Source organism: Manis pentadactyla, chromosome Y, assembly GCF_030020395.1.
Source record: "Manis pentadactyla isolate mManPen7 chromosome Y, mManPen7.hap1, whole genome shotgun sequence".
Classification (NCBI taxonomy): Eukaryota; Metazoa; Chordata; class Mammalia; order Pholidota; family Manidae; genus Manis; species Manis pentadactyla.
This window is the reverse complement of record NC_080039.1, coordinates 31,613,404-31,637,849: the sequence shown is the minus strand read 5'-3', so window position 1 is coordinate 31,637,849 and position 24,446 is coordinate 31,613,404. Positions and strand designations below refer to the sequence as shown.

Below are 24,446 nucleotides of genomic sequence, written 5' to 3'. Positions count from 1 at the left end.
TCATAGAAGAAAACAAATCCTACCATTTGCCACAACATGGATGGAGCTAGGGGGTATCATGTTCACTGAAATAAGCCAGGCAGAGAAAGACAAGTACCAAATGATTTCACTCATCTGTGGAGTATAAGAACAAAGAAAAAACTGAAGGAGCAAAACAGCAGCAGAAACACAGGACCCAAGAATGGACCAACAGTTACCAAAGAGAAAGGGTCTAAGGAGAATGGGCGGGAAGAGAGGGAGAGAAAGGGACTAAGGAGGATGGGTAGGAAGGGAGGGATAAGGGTGGGTGAAAAAGAAAGAGGGCATTATGATTAACATTATAATGGTAGGCACAGGGAGGGCTGTACAACATAGAGAAGACAAGTAGTGACTATATAGCATCTTACTACACTGATGGACAGAGAATGTAATTGGGTATGTGGGTAGGACTTTGTGATGGGGGGTGTCTAGTAAACATAATGTTGCTCATGTAATTATAATTAATTATACCAAGAAAAAAATTTTTTTCAGTAATTCAAGGGGAAGACAACCCCAAACAATGTTTCTCATGTAATTGTAGATTAAAGATACAAAAAGAAACAAAAACAAAACAGAATCCTGTTCTAGACAGTGCAGTGCAAATAGGGGAAGAAATATCATACAACTTTCTAAATATGAAAAATCTGAATCTGAAAATACATCTGGACAACAGATTTAAGATAAGGAACTATATAACTTTGAGTCCTTTTTTGGAAGAATCTTATTCTGTCACCCTTCATTGTTTCTTATCAAGATTATCAATAATGCAAAGGCACATAATTTAATGGTTTCTGACAAAATGTTAACACTTTAGAACTGATTATTCTTTTTAATCACCCTGTAGAGTGCCTAGCCACCAAGTTGGTTCATAATAAACAGCCACTGAATTAAATAAAGAATAAAAGGTTCTCATTTTACCTCCATAGATGAGTGGAAAAGTAAAAGATAAATTTTATCATTTTCTTTTTGTTAATGTGCTTTCTGTACTTTAAACATAAATGAACTATGAAGATATGAAATATACACATAGATACCACATTTCATAGATTCAGAATAATTAAGAATTAGGGAGAAAGGTAAGAAAGAGTACCACCTGTGCATATCTTTTTCATTGTACTTCTCACTACTAGCTGTTTTCCAACCATTTTAAAATAGGAAATGACTTGTATACCAAAAAAATACATAAGTTTTACTTATGATATGTTTCATTGTAATTCAAATTAAGTTTTAAATGGTAAAGAGTACCCATAAAAATAACAGAAAATTAAGTGCGTATACCAAAAGAGAAATAGATATGAAGATTGATTAAGGATGTGAGTTTCAGGCTTTTAAATAATTAGTGTGCTACACTTAGAAATACAGATTCTAAGAAAGTCTACAATTGTGTTTTTTTAATGTTTAAAATAGTGTGGATGGAGGAGTGAAGCCTGACTAACATCAAATGACTCAAAGCAGAGGAAAAGTATTTCAAGAAAAAAACTGTTTATTAAACATCAACAGAGCTCACAAAACAGATTAAATTAATACCACTTCCTTTTTAATCACATACTAGATTTAAGGACCAAAACAATGACATGGATGCAATAACTGCACAGCTAAACTGTGCTTATGGGAAAACAATAAATCCTCTGAGTCTGTAACAATACATTCTCCTGTACCTTTGTGTTCATTTTCTTTCCTTATTTTCCCTGTTCTTAAAACAGAAGTATTCTCTGATGTTCTATTTGTCACTGCTTCCTTTCTCTCAAGGAAATGACAATTACTAGGTGGAATATTCCCCAGTTGGTTACTTTTCTGAAGCCTCTCTGAAGTCCTGCATTTTCAGCAGCTTTTCCTAAAATCTGTATCCAGTTTCTCGATCCTGCTACTGTGTCAACTTGTTGATGTGTCATAATCATAAACAAATGCTTTCCTATAGAACAGGTAGGTGTTTTAAAATGCAGACTCTAACTAGATGGTTGAGCTACAACTGTTATAACTGTGGTAGTTTTCATAATCACTTACAGAACTCATTAAGGTTACTAAGTACTGGACAATGAGAACCTATGTGACATAGTTTTCTATTCTATTCTTTCCTCTTGTTTCCTTCATGTATACTATTTTCTTAACCAAAAACAGCTCCTCCCAAACATTCCTGATTTCTATAGAATCCAAAGTATATAAGGTAACTTTTTTGATTGAACATTAATTTTAAAATTGAGATTTAATTGACATAATTGTTACATTTAAAAATACACAAGCTTCAGTCCATGCATTTTCATACACCAGCACCACCACTGTCTCTCCCTATTTTCCATACTGGAAGAATACAAGATAGGAATATGCACAAAATATTTCAAAATCTCCAGGACTTAGCTCAGGGTCCTTCTATTCAATCAGTACTCAAATATTCATTAAATGAAAGACATTACAAATAAGTTTTCTTAGCTGGTGAAAGTGATGAGAAAAAACAGTACTAATTGAACATCAGAAAACTAAAGTTGGGAGAATTCTGAAATTAAAATTAGGAAATCAATATTTAAAATGATTTTATATTTTGTAATCCAGTATTCAAAAACCAACCCCCTCACACACACTAAAATTCTATGTGAAACAGATTCCAGTTAAATAAGTAAGATTCATTTTGGTTTTTAAAAAATGCTTAAGGAAATTATGGATAAAAATTGTTTTCAATAATTCAAGGGGAAGACAACCCCTAAATTTTTATATTAAAGGTTAATGGTACCACTGCACTGCCACAACAGAAACAATGCATTTAGGCTTTCACCATAGAGCATGGGAACATCCCACGTAATGGAAAGTCAGGTCTTAATGTGCCACATGTGAAATACTGAGAAAGACACTGCCAAACTGGAAGGGTCTAGAGGAACATTAAGGAGAGAGAATGAAAATACAGAAGGGAGACATATTTTATGTTAATCAATAAGTTAAGAAAAACACAGGATGATAATCCCTTTTTCTTGATTCCTTTTTCATCCTTATCTCACACTACCTTATCAATGCATAAACCCTTGAGCTCTAGTTTCATTATAGTTTGTAGTGTGGTCCCTCTTTTCATGTCTACAGTCTGAACTGAAGTAGTGTGGATTGCTGTAATTACTTTGTTGTATTACTGATCTTGCACCCTGTAATCCACTTTCCAAAAATTAAACCGATTCTTAGTTTAAAAGTATAGACCAGAATTAATCCGTTTACTTGTTTAAATCCTCTAATAGTAACCTACACCATTCAGAATTACCCCTACCTACAAGGCCACCTATTATGTGGTACAGGGTCACATACATGAACTCATCACCAAAGTTATTATTCCCTTCCTTGATTCTGAAACAGTCACATTGACCATTGACTTTTCTCTCCCACAAATACACCAAAGGTGTTCTCATTTAAATTTTTCACTTATTTTCAAAGCCTGAAATGTTCTATTTCTAGCTTCCCTTACAGTTGTCTTCTTTCATTATATAGGTCCAAGCACAGAAATCATGCTTTCAGAACTACTTTGGCAAAAGCAGCATTCTCTGATCCTCTAACAAAAACCCAAATAGCACCCTATTTTATTTTACTCATATTACTCTAACAGTAACATTGATCTTCTTGGGAATTTGTTTCTAGTTCCACTAGCATTTAAACTACACAAAGGCATAGATTTTGTGTTATGTCTTACAGAATATACCCCCACTGTCAAGAACAGTGTTTGGCATGTTCAACACTTGTTGAATGTGATTTATTTTGCATAAATCCTAAAAAAATTTAGGCATTAGGAACAAACAGTACATTTTGGATTATCGTAATGCTTTCTTCAACATTTTGAGTTGAGATAATTAGCATCATGAACAAGTTCCCAAATGACCACAAACTGTGGATTTTAAATAGAAATTGCTACATTATGTACAAGTTTTCACTAAATGCTCTTTCAAACCTTACTAATTTTATATTTCAAACATGTATCAAAAATAGAGGGAGTCACTCAATTAAATAGTGCCTAGAACCGTTACTTTGGTCTCACAATTGTTACTTGGTTGTATTTGTTAAAACAAAATTTTGAATATAGAACTTGAAGCTGTTTATCATAAGCTAGTATTGTTTTTAAAAATACTGGCCTAATAAGTTTGGGACACTAAATCTTCCTCTCCCATTGAAAAAGTACATGAACATACACAGGCCCTGAAAGGACTTAGCAAGAACAATGACTTGCACCCCCCAAAAGCAACAACAAGAAAGCACAGTAGCTTAAATGTTTAGTGTATAATTTCCCAATATTTGACCAGAATTACTTTTCACTGGTAAGAGAAGAGGGTAAGGAGCAGGAAAAACAAGTAAATCACAATCTGCAGAAACACTGCTAGGTGGCACTGTATAAAAAACTGTACTCTAACTACACTTAATAAAAAAATTTAACAGAAACAAGGCTAATAAATGAGAAGTTACCAGAATATATATGTATATGTATATATTGTATTCATATTATTAATAAAATTTGTAGTAAGTGATTCAAGAACCTAAAGGATTGACTTAATTACAAAGAACATTTTACTTTTAGTTAAATCAGTATTTTAGATGCTAATTTTTTATGGGAAATTTATATCATCCTTACTTCCTATTGGTGCAGGTAGACTTGCAATATTAAAACTAAAGATATCCTGGGAAGTCACTTTGGTCACAGGGCAAGAGAAAGCACAAACACATGAATTTACCCATTCAGAATCATATTTACATTTATTACTCTCTGTATCATAATAGCCATAGTCTGATTGTTCAGAAAGGAAGAAAATACTTTTAACATGTGAATTTAAAAGTGAAGTCAAAAACTTCAGACCATTTTGTAATGGTGTGAACTTATGTAGTTCTCTGGGAAAAAAATTTTCAGTGAACAATATCTGTATCATCCTTTCCTGCCCTCCTCTCTAAAGATGCACCACTACAACAATTTTGGAAAGCACTCCACTTACTTAATCATTTCAAAAAGCTTGGGATCTGAGACTTTGATATTTCGTGCCATATTCCAGGTAAGATGAACCATGGGTACTACTGACTTCACACTTTGCAATTTGTTCCACTCGTACCGTTCCACTGCTAATTTATATTGCCAGGCTAGAGGGAGAAAAAGAATTTTTTTATAAAAAAAAAAAGAATTTTTATAAAGAATTTATTTATAAATATAAATATATTTATAAATATAAATATAAAAAAGAAATTTTTTATAAATATAAAAATTTTTTATAAATAGAATATTTTATAAATAGGTTTATAAAATAGCAACCTGATATAACAAAAGCATTACCACCTTTCAGATAACTTTAACATGAATTCTGAAATCCTAAAAACAGTATGTCTTAGGAAAATTCAACTTTAAAAAAACTTCTCACTTAAAGAGAACTTAACAAAAGGCTAGGTGTGTTATGCTAGACTCTTCTTATACCTTATCTCCTTTCATCCTTTCAAACCTTTACTGATGTCATAATTTTCATGGTCTGGAGAGATTCAAAACCTTTCCCCCAAAGTCATTAATTTAACAAAAGTAGAGCCAAGGACTCACTCATGCCTTTTTGTCTTCAAAGAACAGATTATTCATCTTACATACATTAAGGAGAATTTGCCATACTTAAGGCTTCTCATGTGACATACCAGATGAATAAAAATTTGAAAGAAAAACTATTCTGCTTAGTTTTCCCCCATAAAAGCCTTCTTTTATAAAAACACATAATACCTGAAAATATCAAAAGTATATACTCTCTGTCTATAAAAGGACACATCTGGTATTTGCCAAAGTATCTGTTTTTGGATACCTATTTCTTTACTTGAATTTACTCTCTGTATTAACAATTAAGATTTTTCCTAGGAGATACAATCTTCCAAACTTCACTGAGTTAATATCTAATAAAAAAGCAATACCTATGAGACAGCATCCTTTAAAATGTAAAATCTGTTAATGTATTATTTAAGAAAATTATTAGTAAGGTGGAACTAAAATAGTGCTAGTGCAGGTCCGCTCAGATTCATCCAGCCCATTCTTTTTCTGTCCCTAGTACCACTACTATATAGCACCACTATACGGACTCTGTTCACCTGGGGAAACCCTGCCAGCAGAGCACCTGGGCATTTCCCTGTAGCCCCATAAGAAGAGAACCCCGGTCCACACTCAAAGAGCCCTAGATGGCCAGCCAAAGCCAGCAAACTTAAGACTACTCAGAGGACATTCCTATACTAGGCCACACCTTCAAGAGTGAGTGAAAGCACTTTCACTTCATTCATACAAACAGAGAAAAGTCAAACAAAATAGAGGAATATGCTTGAAACAAAGAAGACAAATTTCAGAAAAATGAACAACATGAGTTAAGCTGTTTACCCAACAGAGTTCAAAGTAATGGTTATAAATATGCTCATTGTGCTTAAGAGAACACTGCAGGAACTTTTGGAGGACTTGAAAAAGAGATGGAAATGCAAAAAAGCACCAATCAGAAATGAAAAGTATAATAAAGGGAATGGAAAATGCAATAGAAGATTAGAGGATTCAGATGAGATCAGATTTGGAAGAGACAGTAAGAAAGTATTTAAGCTGAACACTAGAAACAAAAAGAAGAAATGAGACTAGGTTAAGGGACTACTGGGACAACAAAAATATGTGAACATTCGATTCAGGAGTCCCAGGAGAAGGTGCACAAAAAATTTTTCAGTGGTAGTATCAGTTGGTCACAGTGATGGTACTACAGAATGGAGAATATGGCCAATGATTCTGTAACATCTTTCTATGTCGACCGACTGTAACTGCCTGTGGAAGTGAGGATTTAATATGGGTAACTGTTGAGTCACTGTGTTGTAAAACTGAAACAATATGGGTGTATACCAATGATACTTATAAAAAATAAATTTAAAAAATCAACACCTGTTGAAAATAAATAAATAAGAAGTGGTACATACAATGGATTATTACTCAACCACAGAAAAGAATGAAATCTTGCCATTTATTACAACATTGATGGGCCTCATGGTACTATACTAAGTGAAATAAATCAGACAGCAAAAGACAAATAACAATTGAATTCACTTTTATGTGGGATCTACAGAAGAAACAAACCAGAAATAGACTCACAGACACAGAGAACAGACTGGTCGGGTGGAGGTTGGGAAATGAATGAAACATGTTAAAAGGGGAAAAATTAGAATGTATGTTATCTTGTTAGGCGTGATGGTTATGTGACTATATTCACATGTGAGAAATGACTGAATTACACAGTAAAATTTTTGCATTTTACTTTATGTACCTCAATTTTTAAAAAGTACCTGTTAGGGGACCAACGTTCCAAGCGATATTGTTGCACCAGCCAATAGCCTGAACCCAATGCACAGTGCCTGCATTTATCCAGACCAAATCTCCTGGTCTCTGAATAAACCTATATACGGGAACATTTGCTTCATAAAGATCTTCAAGGTTGGGCCACCAAGAACTCATTAGGAAATTCAAATTATTCCTGGAAAAAAAAAATGTAGTACGGAATTCTTTTAATATCTAATAAAAGATGGGGAAACAATTTCAAAAAGATTAAAAGATACTCTGTATAATTCAGTAAAACTAATGCAATAAGATCTGAATCTTTCAAAACTGATGGCTTTAAAATGAAAGGGGTAATTCTGAAAAAAGCTAACAGGTGATAGGAGATTTATTCAGGATCTGTACTAAATGTTTAAACTTATTTTTCACAAGTACAAATGTTCAAATTTCAAACTACACTTACACAGATTAAAAATTTTCCTTCAAAAGGAGTATTCTGATTTATTTATTCACTCAAAACTGTCATTTCTGGAGAACATCTCATAATCCTTATAAAAAGAAAATTGAGAGTGGGGACTATATAAAAAAACAACTTGTTAAAAGGAATCACTCTGGCAGATATAGGATCAAAGATGTTTTCCCAATTCAGCAATGGATGAAAATTTCTTATATTTTCTTCCAGAATCGGAGAGAAGCTTCCTATCCTGGGACACCCCCACTGGCAACCCAGAGCAAAACCTTAAATGATTATGCTTTAATTTTAAATTCTATTGTTTAATTACTGTCCACTACAATATTAAGTATCTTAATGTTATTACATTAATACGATTTTTTATAAAGAATTTAGTAAGATTCCTTAAGTGTTGCAATTATTTAATATTCTAAGGAAAAAAATTCTGGGAGAATTACTCTAAGAAAAGCATTTGCTTTATTTCCCTTAAAAAATGCAATAAAGGGTGATTCTGAGTTGTCCCATATTTTTTTCCATCTTAGGAAGAAAAAGAAGGAGCAGAAGGTTCCATACAGACAACTCAAAGGCATCCTTTATCATATTTTTTCGTTGCTACTCAGAATAATAAGAGTCAAGACACAGTACATGTAAGAATTACTACAATAACTTAAAAGAAATACTTTCTGTAGCACAATGGATATTTCACAAGTGACAATTCTCTCTCCCCTGAATGAAAACTGCCATTTCACTGGTACATAAAAATTCAGGTAAAAGTGGGTTCCTTTATTTTTCTGGTACACTTAAAACTTTTGAACAGGTAACCTTACTTATCCTGAGAGAACTTATACATAAAATGGACAAAAAGTGATCTCTAGCCAGTAAATAAAACTTTATAGTTGTGTGCTTTTTTTAAACCACTATACTTTTTCTTAATAAAACATACTCACTAAAGAATCTCCAATATGTTAAAGTAGAAATCAGTATATGAAATATGTGTATTGATTTTAAAATAATCTCATATGTGAATTATAGGTAAGAATTTCATGCATTTTTAAGCATGCATTGTAGTAAGTAATGGCTATTTACATTACACCACACCATTATCATTACTAACTCTGAAAATAGGTGTTTCCTTGCCGCAGATATAAACGATTTTAGAGTGATTTACAAAGGTACAGAGCTTAATTAACAAGGTATAAACTTGCTTAATTTTACCATTCTTGCCATTTTAGACTTTAGTTATAAGTCTAATTTTCTTTTAAATAACTTTTTATCAAGTAAACGTGGCTTCATGCATCAATTAAAAAACTAACAAAATACACTTCCTATCCTCTGAATTCATACCTGTTAGTAGTGCGCTAACTAGTTTAATAGTATCTTCATTTTGTATTCCAGATAATAAAAAACATTTCAAATAAAATCATTCAAGAAATTTATGCTAAATGGTAACTAGAAGCTGAACATACTATGTCATTTAAAAAATTAATTTTTCTCACAATTACTTTAAAACAAAACCTAGAAACTTACTTTTCACAGAAGTCATTCAGAACACCCCAATAATCTTCAGGAACAACAAACCACTCACAATCACCTGGACCAATATTTATGTTAACAGAACAGAAGTTGTTATTTTCTTGATGACCTGAAAAGTAAAAAGGGAAGAAAGTCATTTTTATACTTGAAATTCAACTGGAAACACCTCACAAGATTATTTCAAGGATTGGGAGAATAAAAATAAATGCTGATCGATGAGACAAAGCACAGGATAAGCAATAAATATTAGCTGTAATTTTTGTTACCACTTCTTCAGTTATAAAATATTTCCCAATTCTCACAATTATCAGAAAATTAAATAGATAAAGAGATACAGTTTTTGAAAGGTAAGTGGTCACTTAGAAACACACAGCCCCTGTAAACATACTAATTTGATGATGGAACATATTGCAAATGTTTATGAATACTCTCACCACAGGTAGGTGGATGATATTCCCTACTAGGGAGCTTTAAAATTAGAGATTCTGAGACACCATGACAGATTTACTTAAGAAAGGAAGGAAGCTTGGAAATGAATTCAAGATGGCGGCATGAGAGGTGAGACAGAACTACTCCAAAAACCACATGTTAAGAAAATATAGTTAATATGACTAATTCTGAAAGAGCAATATGAAAGAAGACTACACCAGACTGTATACCTCTGGAGAACAGAGCACATCTGATGAAATGGAGTAACATACCAAAACCTTGATCCAGTAGAACCCTACCCCTTTGCCATCCCCAGCTCAGTGGTAGGAGGAGGAGAAATAGAGGGAGAATTGGGTGGAAGCCCAGGACTGCAGAACAACCAGTCCTGGAGATCTGCTTTGGGAGACAAACCTACATTGCATGGAGCTCTGCATATTAGTGGGGTTCGGAAGCTAAGACAGGAGGTACTTGAGGAGACTGAGATTTTAGCCATTTGTGGAGGACAGGGATTCACATAGATCTGCTGTGGGACAGAGGAAAAACAGGCACTCTGAGACGCATCTTAGCAGTGAGAGGGTTGCTGAAGGGGCAGGGTTTGCATGGAGCTTGCTGCGAGGGAGAATGGATAGGTGGACATTGGGCATGCTTTGCCTAGCAGGTTGGGAACTTTCAGGAGGTTCAGGCACTATATCCCCCTGGCGGGCTACTTAGCTCAGAGACTCCCCAGTGAGATACACAGCCGGCTGCACCTTCCTCCTGGCCTGCCAGCACTGGCTCAAAAACCAGCAGTCCCTGCCCTGACATCAGGTCAGCCAGAGGGAAGCCTGGTTATGGCAGCTGCAGAAGCACAGAGGCTTACACCTGTGTGCTGGCCAAATGGTTCTGACATTGCAGACAGGCACTGCAGCTGGCAAACAGGTAACAGCTCTTTCCTCCCCACAGAGCACCAACACCCCACCCCTGCCACCCATGACATCACTCCAGAGGCTGAGAAGCTCCAGAGACTAGAGGTTCTGGCACTAGAGGGTGCCACATACAAATAAGAAATGTCAAAGGAACCTGATTCAGACCAAAATCTCAAAAACACCCAAAAAAAGCCCAAATGAAACTAAACTCATCAATCTTCCTGACAGTGAGCTCAAAATAAAATTCATTAACATGCTCATGGAGATACAGAAAAATATTCAAGAACTCAGGAATGTATTTAGGACATTCAATCACTAAGAAATTCCATATCAGAAATGAAACATACAATGGAGAGATTTAAAAGCAGAATAGATCTAGTAGAAGGGAGGATAAATGAAATACAAATTAGAGAAGAAGAATACAAAGAATCTGAGACACACAGAGAAAAAAGAATCTCTAAGAATGGAAGAATATTGAGAGAACTGTGTAACCAATCCAACCTGAAGAACAGTCACATTCTAGAGGTACTGAAGAAGAAGAGAAAAAGGGATAGAAAGTCTCAATGAGGAGGTAATAGCAGAAAACTTCCCCAAACTGGGAAAGGAGATAGTCACTCAGGCCATGGAGATGCACAGATCTCCCAAAACAAGGGATCCAAGGAAGACAACACCAAGACATATAATAAATAAAGTAGCAAAGATCAACAATAAGGACAGACTTTTAAAAGCAACTGGACAGAGAGAAAAGATCATATAGAAAGGACAAGCCATCAGGCTAACATCAGACTTCTCAACAGAAATCTCACAGGCCAGAAGGGAGTGGCATGATATATTTAATGCAGTGATTCAGCAGGGCCTCAAACCAACAATACTCACAACCAAGCAAGGTTATCATTTAATTTGGAGGAAGAATTAAATAATTTCCAGATAGGCAAAAGCTGAAAGAATTTAACTCCCAGAAACCAGGTCTACAATGCATTTTGGAGGGACTGCTGTAAATGGAAGTAAGTATTCCTAAAGCTAAACAGCTGACACCAGGGGAAATACAACCACAAAAAAACACAATTAATTAATAAGCTGATGCCAAATCACATCAACTACCGCCAAAGCCAATCAATGGATAGACAAAGAGTACAGAATATGATACCTAATTTATAAAGAATGGAGGAAGAATAAAAAGGAGGAAAAAGAAATAAGAACCTTTAAGTTGTGTTTGTAATAGCATACTAAGTGAATTAAATTAGACTGATACTAATACTAAGGAAATTACCCTTGAAACTTTGATAACCACAAATCTACAGCCTGCAATGGTAATAAGTACATACCTATCAAAAATCACCCTAAATGTAAATAGTCTGAATTCACCAATCAAAAGACAAAGTCACTAAGAGGATAAAAAAGCAAGACCTGTCTATATACTGCCTGCAAGAGACTCACTTCAAACCGAAAGACACACACAAAGTAAAAGTGAAGGAATGGAAAATGATTTTTTAAGCAACTAATAGGAGAAAAAAGAAGGAATTGCAGTACTTGCAAAAGACAAAATAGACTTCAAAACAAAGAAAGTAATATGAGACAAAGAAGGACATTACTTGATGAAAAAAGGGTCAGTCCATCAAGAAATAACCATTATAAATAAATATCTGTGCAGCAAAAGCAGGATCAAATGCATATGTGAAACACATACGAACAGAATTAAAGGAGGAAATAGAATGCAATTTTAGGAGACATCAACACACCACTCACTACAAAGGATAGATCCACCAGAGAGAAAATAGGGAAGGAGACAGAGGCAGTGAACAACATATTAGAACAGATGGATTTAAAGGACATCTACAGAACACTCCATCCAAAAGAAACATGATAACACATTCTTCTCAAGTGCACATGGAACACTGTCAAGAAGAGATCACATACTAGGACACAAAAAGAACCTCAGTATTTTCAAAAAGATTGAAATTGTACCAACCAACCTCTCATACCACAAAGGTATAAAACTAGAAATAAATTATACAAAGAAGATGAAAAAGCCCACAAACAGATGGAGGTTTAATAACATGTTCCTAAATAATCAATGGATCAATGATCAAATAAAAACAGATCAAGCAATATATGGAGACAAATGACAACAATTACTCAACACTGCAAAGCCTATGGGATGCAGCGAAGGTCATGCTAAGAGGGATGTATATTCTAATATAGGCCTACCTCAAGGAAGAACAATTCCAAATGAACAGTCTAAACTCACAATTTATAAAACTAGATACAGAAAAACAAATGAGGCCCAAAGTCAGTGGAAGCAGGGACATAATAAAGATCAGGGCAGAAGTAAGTAAAATCGAGAAGAATAAAGCAACAGAAAGAATTGATGAAAGCAGGAGCTGGTTCTTCAATAAAATAGACAAACCCCAAGCCAGATGTAACAAGAAAAAAAGAGTCTAAACACACAAACAGAATGAGAAGTGAGAAAGGAAAAAATCAATATGGACATCACAGAAATACAAAGAATTATGAGAGAATACTAGGAATAATTATATACTAACAAACTGCATAAGTTAGAATAAATGGAAAACGTTCTAGAAAAATACCACATTCCAATGCTGACACAGGAAGGAACAGAAAATATGAGCAGACTAATTACCAGCAACGAAACTGAACTGGTAACCAAAAAACCACCTAAGAATGAAATGCCTGGAACTGACAGTTTCACTGCTGAATTTCATTAAACATTTAGTGAAGAACTAATACCCATCCACCAGAAAGTTTTCACAAAGTAGAAGAGGAGGCAGTACTCACATACTCATTCTACAAGGCCAGCATCACTTTAATACCAAAACCAGGCAAAGACACCACACACAAAAAAAATTACAGTCCATAACCCTTATGAATATAGTTGCAAAAATACTCAACAAAATATTAGCACACCGAATTTTAAAATAATTCAAAAAGGTCAACCACCATGATAAAGGAGGATTTATTCCAGGGACGCAAGGATACAACATTCAACAATCGATCAACATCATCCACCACATAAACAAAAAGGACAAAAACCACATGATCCTCCCCACAGATGCTGAATAAAAGCATTCAATAAAATTCAACATCCATTTATGACAAAAACTCTCAACAAAATGGGTTTAGAGGGCAAATACCTCAACATCATGAACGCCATAAATGCAAACCCAGTCAACATTATGCTTCACAGCAAGAAGCCAATAGTTTTTCCCTTTAAGATCACAAAGAAGACAGGGATGCCCACTCACCCCACTTTTCTTGACATAGTTCTGGAGGTCCTTACTTTGGCAATCAAGACAACAGAAAGAAATAAAAGGCATCCAGATATATAAAAAGAGGTTAAACTGTCCCTCTTTGCAGATAACATGATACTGTACATAAAAATCACTAAAGAATCCACTAAAAATTACTATATCTAATATCTGAATTCAGAAAAGTTATAAGATACAAAATTAATGTACAGAAATCTGTTGCATTTATGTACACTAATGATGATTTTAAAAAAGGAGTAATCAGGAAAACAATTCCATTCACAATTGCATCATAAAGAATAAAATACAAAGAATTTTGGGAAGATGTTGTTATGAGTAGGGCAGTGGAAATCTCCTCCCAAAAACACACATATTTTTGAAAATATAACAAATAAAAGTACACCTAACAGACAGACGAGAGGATACAATACAACAGCCAGGCTACATCTACATCACCGAGAATGCAACTTCAAACGAAGGCGAAGACACAGCCTGGTGGGACTGAGCGATAAGCGTGAGGAGAGGAGTCAGACTGGGGAGGGGTTGGAAGCACAGGACTGCTAAATAACCGGCCCTAGTAATCTGCATGGGGAGCGCAGACACACATTGCACAGTGTGCTGGATATTACGGAAACAGAAAAGTAAAACCCGTGAGTGGGTCCCTGCAGCTGGATCCCAAAGAACAGAAAAGTGAATGCTTTTTGAAAGTCTAAAAGGGACAGTGCCTCACATCTGGGTGGAATCATCCAGGCACACTCATCCTAGAACCTGGGAATCCAGGGAACTCCACACACTCCAGGCCCCAGGGAGGCAATGCAGCCCTGAAGCCCCTGATGATAAGCAGCCTGTCATTCATTCCACCTCCCATGCAGACCAGGTACAGCAGCCTGGAAGCAGCCAGGCCCAAAGCAGCCACTCAGAGACTCCTCCCAGAGTGCACCGCACAGGTGAGACCCGGTCACTTATAGCATGCAGCTGGCTGTGACAGAGCATGAAGGGGCACTGTTCAAGCAGGAGAGGAAACCAATCGTGACTGCTTTCCCCATAGGGGTCTGGGATGACACAAGGGCTGCTCCCAGTGTGCAGGTAACTGATACAGACAGCAGAGGGCAGGAAGACATGCAAACAGGAAGGGACTTTGCATTTCCAGCTAAAAAATGAACTATCTCCCTACAGCTACCTCTATCACAATGAAATGGCAGAAAAACTTGGTCCAGTACAGAATGACTCAGACAACCCCCGAGAGAGGTCCTGGAAAAATGTATATAACCAGTTTTCCAGAAAAAGTATTCAAAATGAGAGGTATAACCATGCAGATGGAGCTGCAGAGAAATATGCAAAGCTAACGGATAAAGATGTGAGGTAGAATACAGAAATAAAACAATTTATCAAAGGACTTAAGAGCAGACTGGATGAGGTGCAAGAGGCCACTAATGGAATAGAAATCAGAGAACAGGAAGACAGAGAAGTGGAGGGAGAGAGAGATAAAAGGATCTAAAGGAATGAAAGAATATTGAGAACAGTGTGACTAACCCAAAAGGACCAATATCTGCATTATAAGGGTACGAGAAGAAGAAGAAGGAGAAAAAGAGATAGAGTGCATATTTGAAGAAATACTTCCTAAAAACTTCCCCAAATGGGGGAGGAAATAGTCTCTCAGAACATGGAAGACCACAGATGTGCCAACACAAGGGACCCAAGGACAACACCAACACACATATTAATTAAAATGGCAAAGATCAAGGTCAAGGACAGAGTATTAAAGGGAGCTGAAGAGAGAAAAAAGATCACCCACAAAGGAATATCCATCAGGCTATAATCAGACATCTCAACAGAAAACTTACAGGCCAGAAGAGAATGGCATGATATATTTAATGCAATGAAACAGAAGGGCCTTGAACAAAGGGTACTGTATCCAGCATGATTATCATTTAAAAAAGAAGGAGGGATTAAACAATTCCCAGACAAGCAAAAGTTGAGGGAATTTGCCTCCCACAAACCACCTCTACAGGGTATATTAGAGGGACTGCTCTAGATGGGGTACTCCTAAGGCTAAATAGATGTCACCAGAGAAAATGAAATCACAGCAAAGAAAGCAGACCAAACAAACACTAAGCAAAGGTAAAAAATAAAATCAACTAATCACATAAGGAGTCAAAGGAAACACAAAAGAGCACAGAATAAAACAACTAACATACAAAGAATGGAGGAGGAGGAATAAGAAGGGAGAGAAATAAAGAATCATCAGACCGTGTTTATACTAGCTCAAAAAGAGAGTTAAGTCAGACAGTTAGATAGGAAAGAAACTAACCTTGAACCTTTGGTAACCACGGGTCTAAAGACTACAATGGAAATAAGTACACATTGTTCAATAATCACCCTAAATGTAAATGGACTGAAGGCACTAATCAAAAGACACAGCATAATATAATGCATAAAAAAGCAAGTCAGATCTATATGCTGCTTAAAAGAGACTCACCTCAAACCAAAAGACATACACATACTAAAAGTCAAGGGATGGAAAAACATATTTCACACAAACAATAGGGAGAAAAAAGCAGGTGCTGCAGTACTAGTATCAGACAAAATAGACTTCAAAACAAAGGAAGTAATAAGAGATAAAGAAGGACATATTATAATGATAAAAGGGTCGGTTCAGGAGGATATAACCATTATAAATATATATGCACCCAACATAGGAGCACCAACATATGTGAAACAAATACTAACAGAATTAAAGGAGGAAATAGAATGCAATGCATTCATTTTAGGAGACTTCAACACAGTACTCAATTCAAAGAATAGATCCACCAGACAGAAAATAAGTAAGGACAAGAGGCTGTGACACTGAACAACACACTAGAACAGATGGACCTAATAAATATCTACAAAACTCTACATCCTAAAGCAGCAGGATACACATTCACCTCAAGTGCACATGGAACATTCTCCAGAATAGACCACATACTAGACCACAAAAAGAGCCTCAGTAAATTTAAAAAGATTGAAATTCTACCAAGCAACCTCTCAGACCCAAAAGGTATAAAACTAGAAATAAATTGCACAAAGAAAACAAAAAGGCTCACAAACACATGGACACTTAACAACATGCTGGGAAATAATCAGTGGATCAAGGAACAAATTAAAATAGAGATCAATCAATATATGGAGACAAATGACAAGACCACAAAGCCCCAATTTCTGCAGCATGTAGCAAATGCAGTTGTAAGATGAAAGTACACAGCAATCCAGGCCTATTTAAAGAACGAAGAACAATCCAAAATTAATACTCTGAAGTAACGATTATTGAGATTGGGAAAAGAAGAACAAATGACTCCAAAAGTCAGGAAAAGGAGGAACATAATAAAAATCAGAGAAGAAATTAATACAACAGAGAAGAATAAAAGAATAGAAAGAATCAATGAAACCAACAGCTGATTCATTCAGAAAATAAACAAAATACATCAGTCCCTAGACAGATTTACTAAGAGAAAAAGAGAATCTACATACATAAACAGAATCAGAAATGAGAGAGCAAAACTCACGAAGGACCATACAGAAAAACACAAAATTATTATAAAACACCACAAAATTCTGTATGGTAAATAAAGCAGTAAAACAGTGAAAAAAATGGACAACTTCCTAGAAAAATACAACCTTCCAAGACTGACAAAAGAAGAAACAAAAAAATCTAAACAGACCAATTACCAGCAACGAAACTTAATCAGTAATCAAAAACGTACATAAGAACTAAACCACAAGGCTAGATGGCTTCACCGCAGAATTTCATCAGACATACACTGAACATATAATACTTATTAGCCTGAAAATTTTTCAAATAAGAGAAGAGGAGGGAATACTTCAAAACTCATTCTATGAAGCCAGCATCACGGTAAAACCAAATTCGGCAAACACCTCACCAAAAAAGAAAATTACAGACCAATATCACTAATGAATATAGGCAAAAATATTCAACAAAATATTAGCAAACCGAATTCAAATATAAATCAAAAGGATCATACACCATGACCAAGTGGGATTCATCCCAGGGATGCAAGGATGGTACAACATTCGAAAATCCATCAACATCATGCACCACATAAACAAAAAGGACAAAAACGACATGATCATTTCCACAGATGCTTAAAAAGCATTCGACAGAATTCAACATCCATTCATGAGAAAATCTCAACAACATGGGTACAGAGGGCAGGTCCTTAAAATAATGAAGGCCATGTAAGACAAACCCACAGCCAACATCATATTTAACAGCAACAATCTGAAAGACTTTCCTCTCACATCAGAAAAAAGATAGAGATGCCCAATCTCATCAGTTATTCAACATAGGACTGGAGGTCCTAGCCAAGGCAATCAGTCAAAATAATGAAAATACATGGCATTCACATTGGTAAAGAAGAAGTCAAACAGTCACTGTTTGCGCATGATATTATACTGTATGTAGAAAAACAAAAGACACCACTACAAAACTTCTAGAACTAATATCTGAATTCAGCAAAGTTGCAGGATACAAAATTAATACACAAAAAAGAGTTGTTTTCCTATACAATAATGATGAACAGGCAGAAAGAGAAATCAGGAAAACAATTCAAATCACGATTGCATTAAAAAAGAATAAAATATATAGGAATAAAACTAATCAACGAAGTGAAAGACCCGTAACTAGAAAACTATGAGACACTCTTATGAGAAATTAAAAAAGACATTAACAAATGGAATCTCTTCATTAGGAAGAACTAATACTGTCAAAATGGCCATCCTTGGTACAACATTCGAAAATCCAACATCATTGACCACATAAAAAAAAAGGGAAAAAAAAACACATGATCATATCCATAGATACTAAAAAAGCATTTGATGAAATTCAACATATATTCATGGTAAAAACTCTTTACAAAATGGGCAGAGAGGGCAAGTACCTCAACATAATAAAGGCCATCTATGATAAACCCACAGCCAACATTATATTGAACAGCGAGAAGCTGAAAGCATTTCCTCTGAGATCGGGAACTAGACAGGGATGCTCACTCTCCCCACTGTTATTTAACATAGTACTGGAGGTCCTAGCCACGGCAATCAGACAAAACAAAGAAATACAAGGAATCCAGATTGGTAAAGAAGAAGTTAAACTGTCACTATTTGCAGATGACATGATATTGTAGATAAAAACCCTGAAGACCCCACTGCAAAACTACTAAAACTAATATCGGAATTGGAGGATACAAGATTAACACAGAGAAATCTCTGGCTTTCCAATACACTAACAATGAACAAATAGAAAGAGAAATCAGGAAAACAATTCCATTCACAATTGATCAAAATGAAAAAAATACCTAGGAATAAACCTAACCAAGGAAATGAAAGACCTATACTCTGAAAACTACAAGACACTCTTAAGAGAAATTAAACGGGACATTAAGAAATGGAAACTCATCCCATGCTCTTGGTTAGGAAGAATAAATTCGTCAAAATGGCCATCATGCCCAAAACAATATACAGATTTGTTGCAATCCCTATCAAATTACCAGCAACATTCTTCAACAAACTGGAACAAACAATTCAAAAATTCATATGGAAACACAAAAGATGCCAAAGAGACAAAGCAATCATGAGAAGGAAGAATAAAGTGGGGGGGGGATCTCACTCCCCAACTTCAAGCTCTACTACAAAGCCATTGTATTCAAGACAATTTGGTACTGGCACAAGAACAGATTAGAGACCCCAGACATTAACCCAAACATATATGGTCAATTAATATTTGATAAAAGAGTCATGGACATACAGTGGGGAAATGACCGTCTCTTCAACAGATGGTGCTGGCAAAACTGGACAGCTACATGTAGGAGAATGAAACCCCATACAAAAAAGTAAACTCCAAATGGTTCAAAGACCTGAGTGTAAGTCATGAAACCATAAAATTCTTATAGAAAAACATAGGCAAAAACCTCTTAGACATAAACATGAGTGACCTCTTCTTGAACATACCTCCCCAGGCAAGGGAAACAAAAGCAAAATTGAACAAGTGGGACTATATTAAGCTGAAAAGCTTCTGTACAGAAAAAGACACCATCAATAGAACAAAAAGGTACCCTACAGTATGGGAGAATATATTCATAAATGACAGATCTGAAAAAGGCTTGACATCCAAAATATATAAAGAGCTCACACACCTCAACAAAAGAAAAGCAAATAATCCAATTAAAAAATGGGCAGAGGAGCTGAATAGACAGTTCTCTAAAAAATAAATGCAGATGGCCAACAGACACATGAAAAGATGCTCCACTTCGCTTGTCATCAGAGAAAAGCAAATTAAAACCACGATATCACCTCACACCAGTAAGGATGGCTACCATCCAAAAGACAAACAACAACAAATGTTGGCGAGGCTGTGGAGAAAGGGGAACCCTCCTACACTGCTGGTGGGAATGTAATTAAGTTCAACCATTGTGGAAAGCAGTATGGAGGTTCCTCAAAATGCTCTAAATAGACTTACCATTTGACTCAGGAATTCCACTTCTAGGAATTGACTCCAGTTTGAAAAAGACAGGTGCACCCCTATGTTTATCACAGCACTATTTACAATAGCCAAGAATCGGAAGCAAACTAAGTGTCCATCAGTAGACGAATGGATAAGGAAGATGTGGTACATGTACACTATGGAATATCACTCAGCCATAAGGAGAAAACAAATGCTGCCATTTGCAGTAACATGGATGGAGCTAGAGGGTATTATGCTCAGTAAAATAAGCCAGGTGGAGAAAGACAAGTACCAAATGATTTCACTCATCTGTCGAGTATAAGAACAAAGGAAAAACTGAAGGAACAAAACAGCAGCAGAATCACAGAACCCAAGAATGGACTGACAGGTACCAAAGGGAAAGGGACTAGGGAGGATGGACGGGTAGGGAGGGATGGAGGGGGTGGAGAAGGGGGTATTATGATTAGCATGCATAATGTGGGGGGTGGGAGAAAGGGGAGGGCTGTGCAACACAGAGAAGACAAGTAGTGATTCTACAACATTTTGCTATGCTGATGGATAGTGACTGTAATGGTGTTTGTGGAAGGGACTTGGTATAGGGGAGAGCCTACTGAACATAATATTCTTCATGTAATTGCAGATTAATGATAACCGAAAGAAAAGGGGGATTACTCCCTGATAGGATAAAACTAATTGCAAATCAGTGATTAATGCATGCTTTACATATCCTGGATTTTGATCTTTTAAAGGGTGTCAGATGATCAGCTATGGAAGTACATTTTTCTGATAATATTCCCTTCTCTTAAAAAAAACAAAAAGCAGTTCCTGTGTGGTTATCTCCAATAGGTTCTTCACAATGATATAAAGGTCATATCAAAGTGTGGGCAAAGGGATTGTTTGGGTTTATACAGAGGATCAAAGCCTAACTTGGGTACTCAGAAAACGAATTAAGATACAATATGAAGAAGAACTTCCAACATCAACATTCTCTGGACGAGTCATTCCAGAAGATGATCATCAAAAAACTTCAACAAAGATCCTGGTGCTGTTGCAGTTGTAGCTGCATTCATCCCACTGGTTTCTGGACTTGCCATTGGAATGAAGAAGGAGATATCTAAGCTGGCCTGTGCATACAGTAAAACAACAAATTTGACTGGATCTATACTGTCAAAACTCAACCAAGAATTAGAAGAAGTGCAAGTTGTAGTGCTCCAAAATCGTGCTACTGTAGACTACCTACTGTTCAAAGAACATATGGGATGTGAACAGTTCCCAGGAATGTGTTGTTTTAATTTGTCTGATTTTTCTCAAACTATTGAAATTCAGTTAGATAATATCCATCATATCATTAATAAATTTTCACAAATGCCTAGGGTGCCTAACTGGTTTTCTTGGTTTCACTGGATATGACTGGTAATTGTAGGTCTCCTTTGTTATGTAGCTGTATTCCTATTATGTTAATGTGTGTACACAATAATAATTAGTAGTTTAAAACCTATACATGCTGATGTTACTCTACAAGAAGATATGTCAAAGAAATAATCAATCTTCCCATGTTTTTTTCTGCCTGCTACTTCTACAGCTTTTCTTCTTCCTTCCTAATTACAACCCTTTAGTAGAATTCGTACCTCATATCAAAAATTACCAAGTATTGTAATTCTTCCAAGTGGTAAAGATACCTCAAGACCAATGATGGGCATGAAAGCCATAGGGCATAAATCTGCAAAAAAGTAAAAAGCGAACCTTTTCAAACAATATTGCTTCTTTCTCACTTACCAACTTAACATTTCCCTGTATGGCCCCGGAAGATGACTGGTTAGCCAGAGACGGGTAAGATTCCTCAAGGGAGGAACAACCTAAGACAGGCACAGTAGCAGAGGGGCCATCAGGTGAGAAATTGGGGATCAACAGAGGCGAGGCTTAGAACCTCACCCCCCCGTTCTGAGAGAAATCTTCTGCATCCGTGGGTGTTATGTTGCCCTTGTCTAGCTTGGATTAATACTTAGTCTATAGGCACACACCTGATCATCTACATTTGCCCTCTTACAGCACTAAACTATGTTTTCTACCTTTATCTTGCATCTACCTACCATTTCAGCATTTTATTAAAAGAATAATAATAACAATAAGGGAGAAATGTGGGATTCACATATAAATCAAGTATAAAAATCAAACAAATAAAATCTCACTTGATTGTTTATAGTTCATGATGTGTGATCAAAACCGAAAGTTTCTGTGATATGACTGCCCTTGCACTGTTCACCATGTAAGAACTTATTCACCAGGTAAGAACTTGTTCACCATGTAAGAACTTGTTTGTTGTGCTTCAGAAGATTGGAGACTGTTGAGAATTAGGCTTGGGGTTGATTAATGATTGTGCATTGAGTCCCCTATATAGAATTTTATTATCGTTAACAACCATTTGATCAATAAATATATGAGATGCCCTCACAAAAAAAAAAAAGAATAAAATACCTGGAATAAACCTAACCGAGGATATGAAAGACCTATACCCTGAAAACTATAAAACAATCTTAACAGAAAGTAAAGGGGACACTAACAAATGGAAACCTCCCATGCTCTTCTCCAGATGGTGCTGGCAAAACTGGACAGCTACATGTAATCGTCTAAATGGCCATCCAACCCAAAGCAATATACAGATTTCATGCAATCTGTATCAAATCACCAACAAAATTCTTCAACGAACTGGAACAAATAGTTCAAAAATTCATATGGGAACACCAAAGACCCCCTAATAGCCAAAGCAATCATGAGAAGGAAGAATAAAGTGGTGGTGGTGGGGAATCTCACTCCCCAATTTCAAGCTCTACTATAAAGCCACAGTAATCAAACAATATGGTACTGGCACAAGAACAGAACCACAGACCAGTGGAACAGAATAGAGACTCCAGACATTAACCCAAACAAATGTGGTCAATTAATATATGATAAAGGAGCCATGGACGTACAATGGGGAAATGACAGCCTCTTCACCAGATGGTGCTGGCAAAACTGGACAGCTACATGTAAGAGAATGAAACTGGATCACTGTCTAACCCCATACACAAAATTAAATTTGAAATGGATCAAATACCTGAATGTAATTCATGAAACAACAAAATTCTTGGAAACAAAAGAGGCAAAAACCTCTTGGACATAAACATGAGTGACTTCTTCATGATCATATCTCCCTGGGCAAGGGAAACAAAAGCAAAAATGAACAAGTGGGAATATATCAAACTGAAAAGCTTCTGTACAGCAAAGGACACCATCAATAGAACAAAAAGGTATCCTACAGTATGGGAGAATATGTTCATAATGACAAATCCGATAAAGGCTTGACATCCAAAATACATAAAGAGCTCTCACACCTCAACAAACAAAAAGCAAATAATCCTATAAAAATGGGCAGAGGAGCTGAGCAGACAGTTCTCCAAAGAAATTCAGATAGCAGACACATGAAAAGATGCTCCACATCGCTAATTATCAGAGAAATGCAAATTAAAACCACAGTGAGATATCACCTCACACCAGTAAGGATCGCCACCATCCAAAACAGAAACCACCACAAATGTTGGCGAGGTTGTGGAGAAAGGGGAACCCTCCTACACTGCTGGTGGGAATGGAAATTAGTTCAACTATTGTGGAAAATAGTATGGAGGTTCCTCAAAAAACTCAAAATAGAAATACCATTTAACCCAGGAATTGTACTCCTAGGAATTTACTCTAAGAATGCAGCAGCCCAGTTTGAAAAAGACAGATGCACCCCTATGTTTATCACAGCACTATTTACAACAGCCACAAAATGGAGCAATGTAAGTGTCCATCAGAAGATGAAGAGATAAGATGTGGTACAGATTCAAAATGGAATATTACTCAGTCATAAGAAGAAGACAAATCCTACCATTAGCAACAACATGCATGGAGCTAGAGGGTATTATGCTCAGTGAATTAAGGCAGGTAGAGAAAGATAATTACCAAATGATTTCACTCATCACTGGACTATAGGGAGAAAGCAAAAACTGAAGCAACAAAAATGAAAGCAGACTCGCATACCCAAGAATGGAGTAACAGTTTCGCA

At 36.0% G+C, this 24,446-nt stretch overlaps 1 protein-coding gene across 9 annotated transcripts in view; it reads right to left on the bottom strand.

Annotated features, from left to right (window-relative positions):
* Positions 1-24,446, bottom strand: part of LOC130682144 (lysine-specific demethylase 6A-like) — a 238,338-nt gene that overhangs the window by 69,832 nt on the left and 144,060 nt on the right. For 7 of the 9 annotated variants that reach the window (XM_057496292.1, XM_057496293.1, XM_057496296.1 and 4 more), the window contains 3 exons: positions 9,264-9,378; positions 7,297-7,484; positions 4,965-5,106 (listed from right to left, as the gene is read on the bottom strand). In XM_057496292.1, coding sequence (XP_057352275.1) covers positions 4,965-5,106; positions 7,297-7,484; positions 9,264-9,378 — 445 coding nt within the window. Of the gene's footprint in view, positions 1-4,953; positions 5,107-7,296; positions 7,485-9,263; positions 9,379-24,446 lie in introns of those variants that run through there. The other 2 variants (XR_008995425.1, XM_057496299.1) reach the window with 2 other exon arrangements.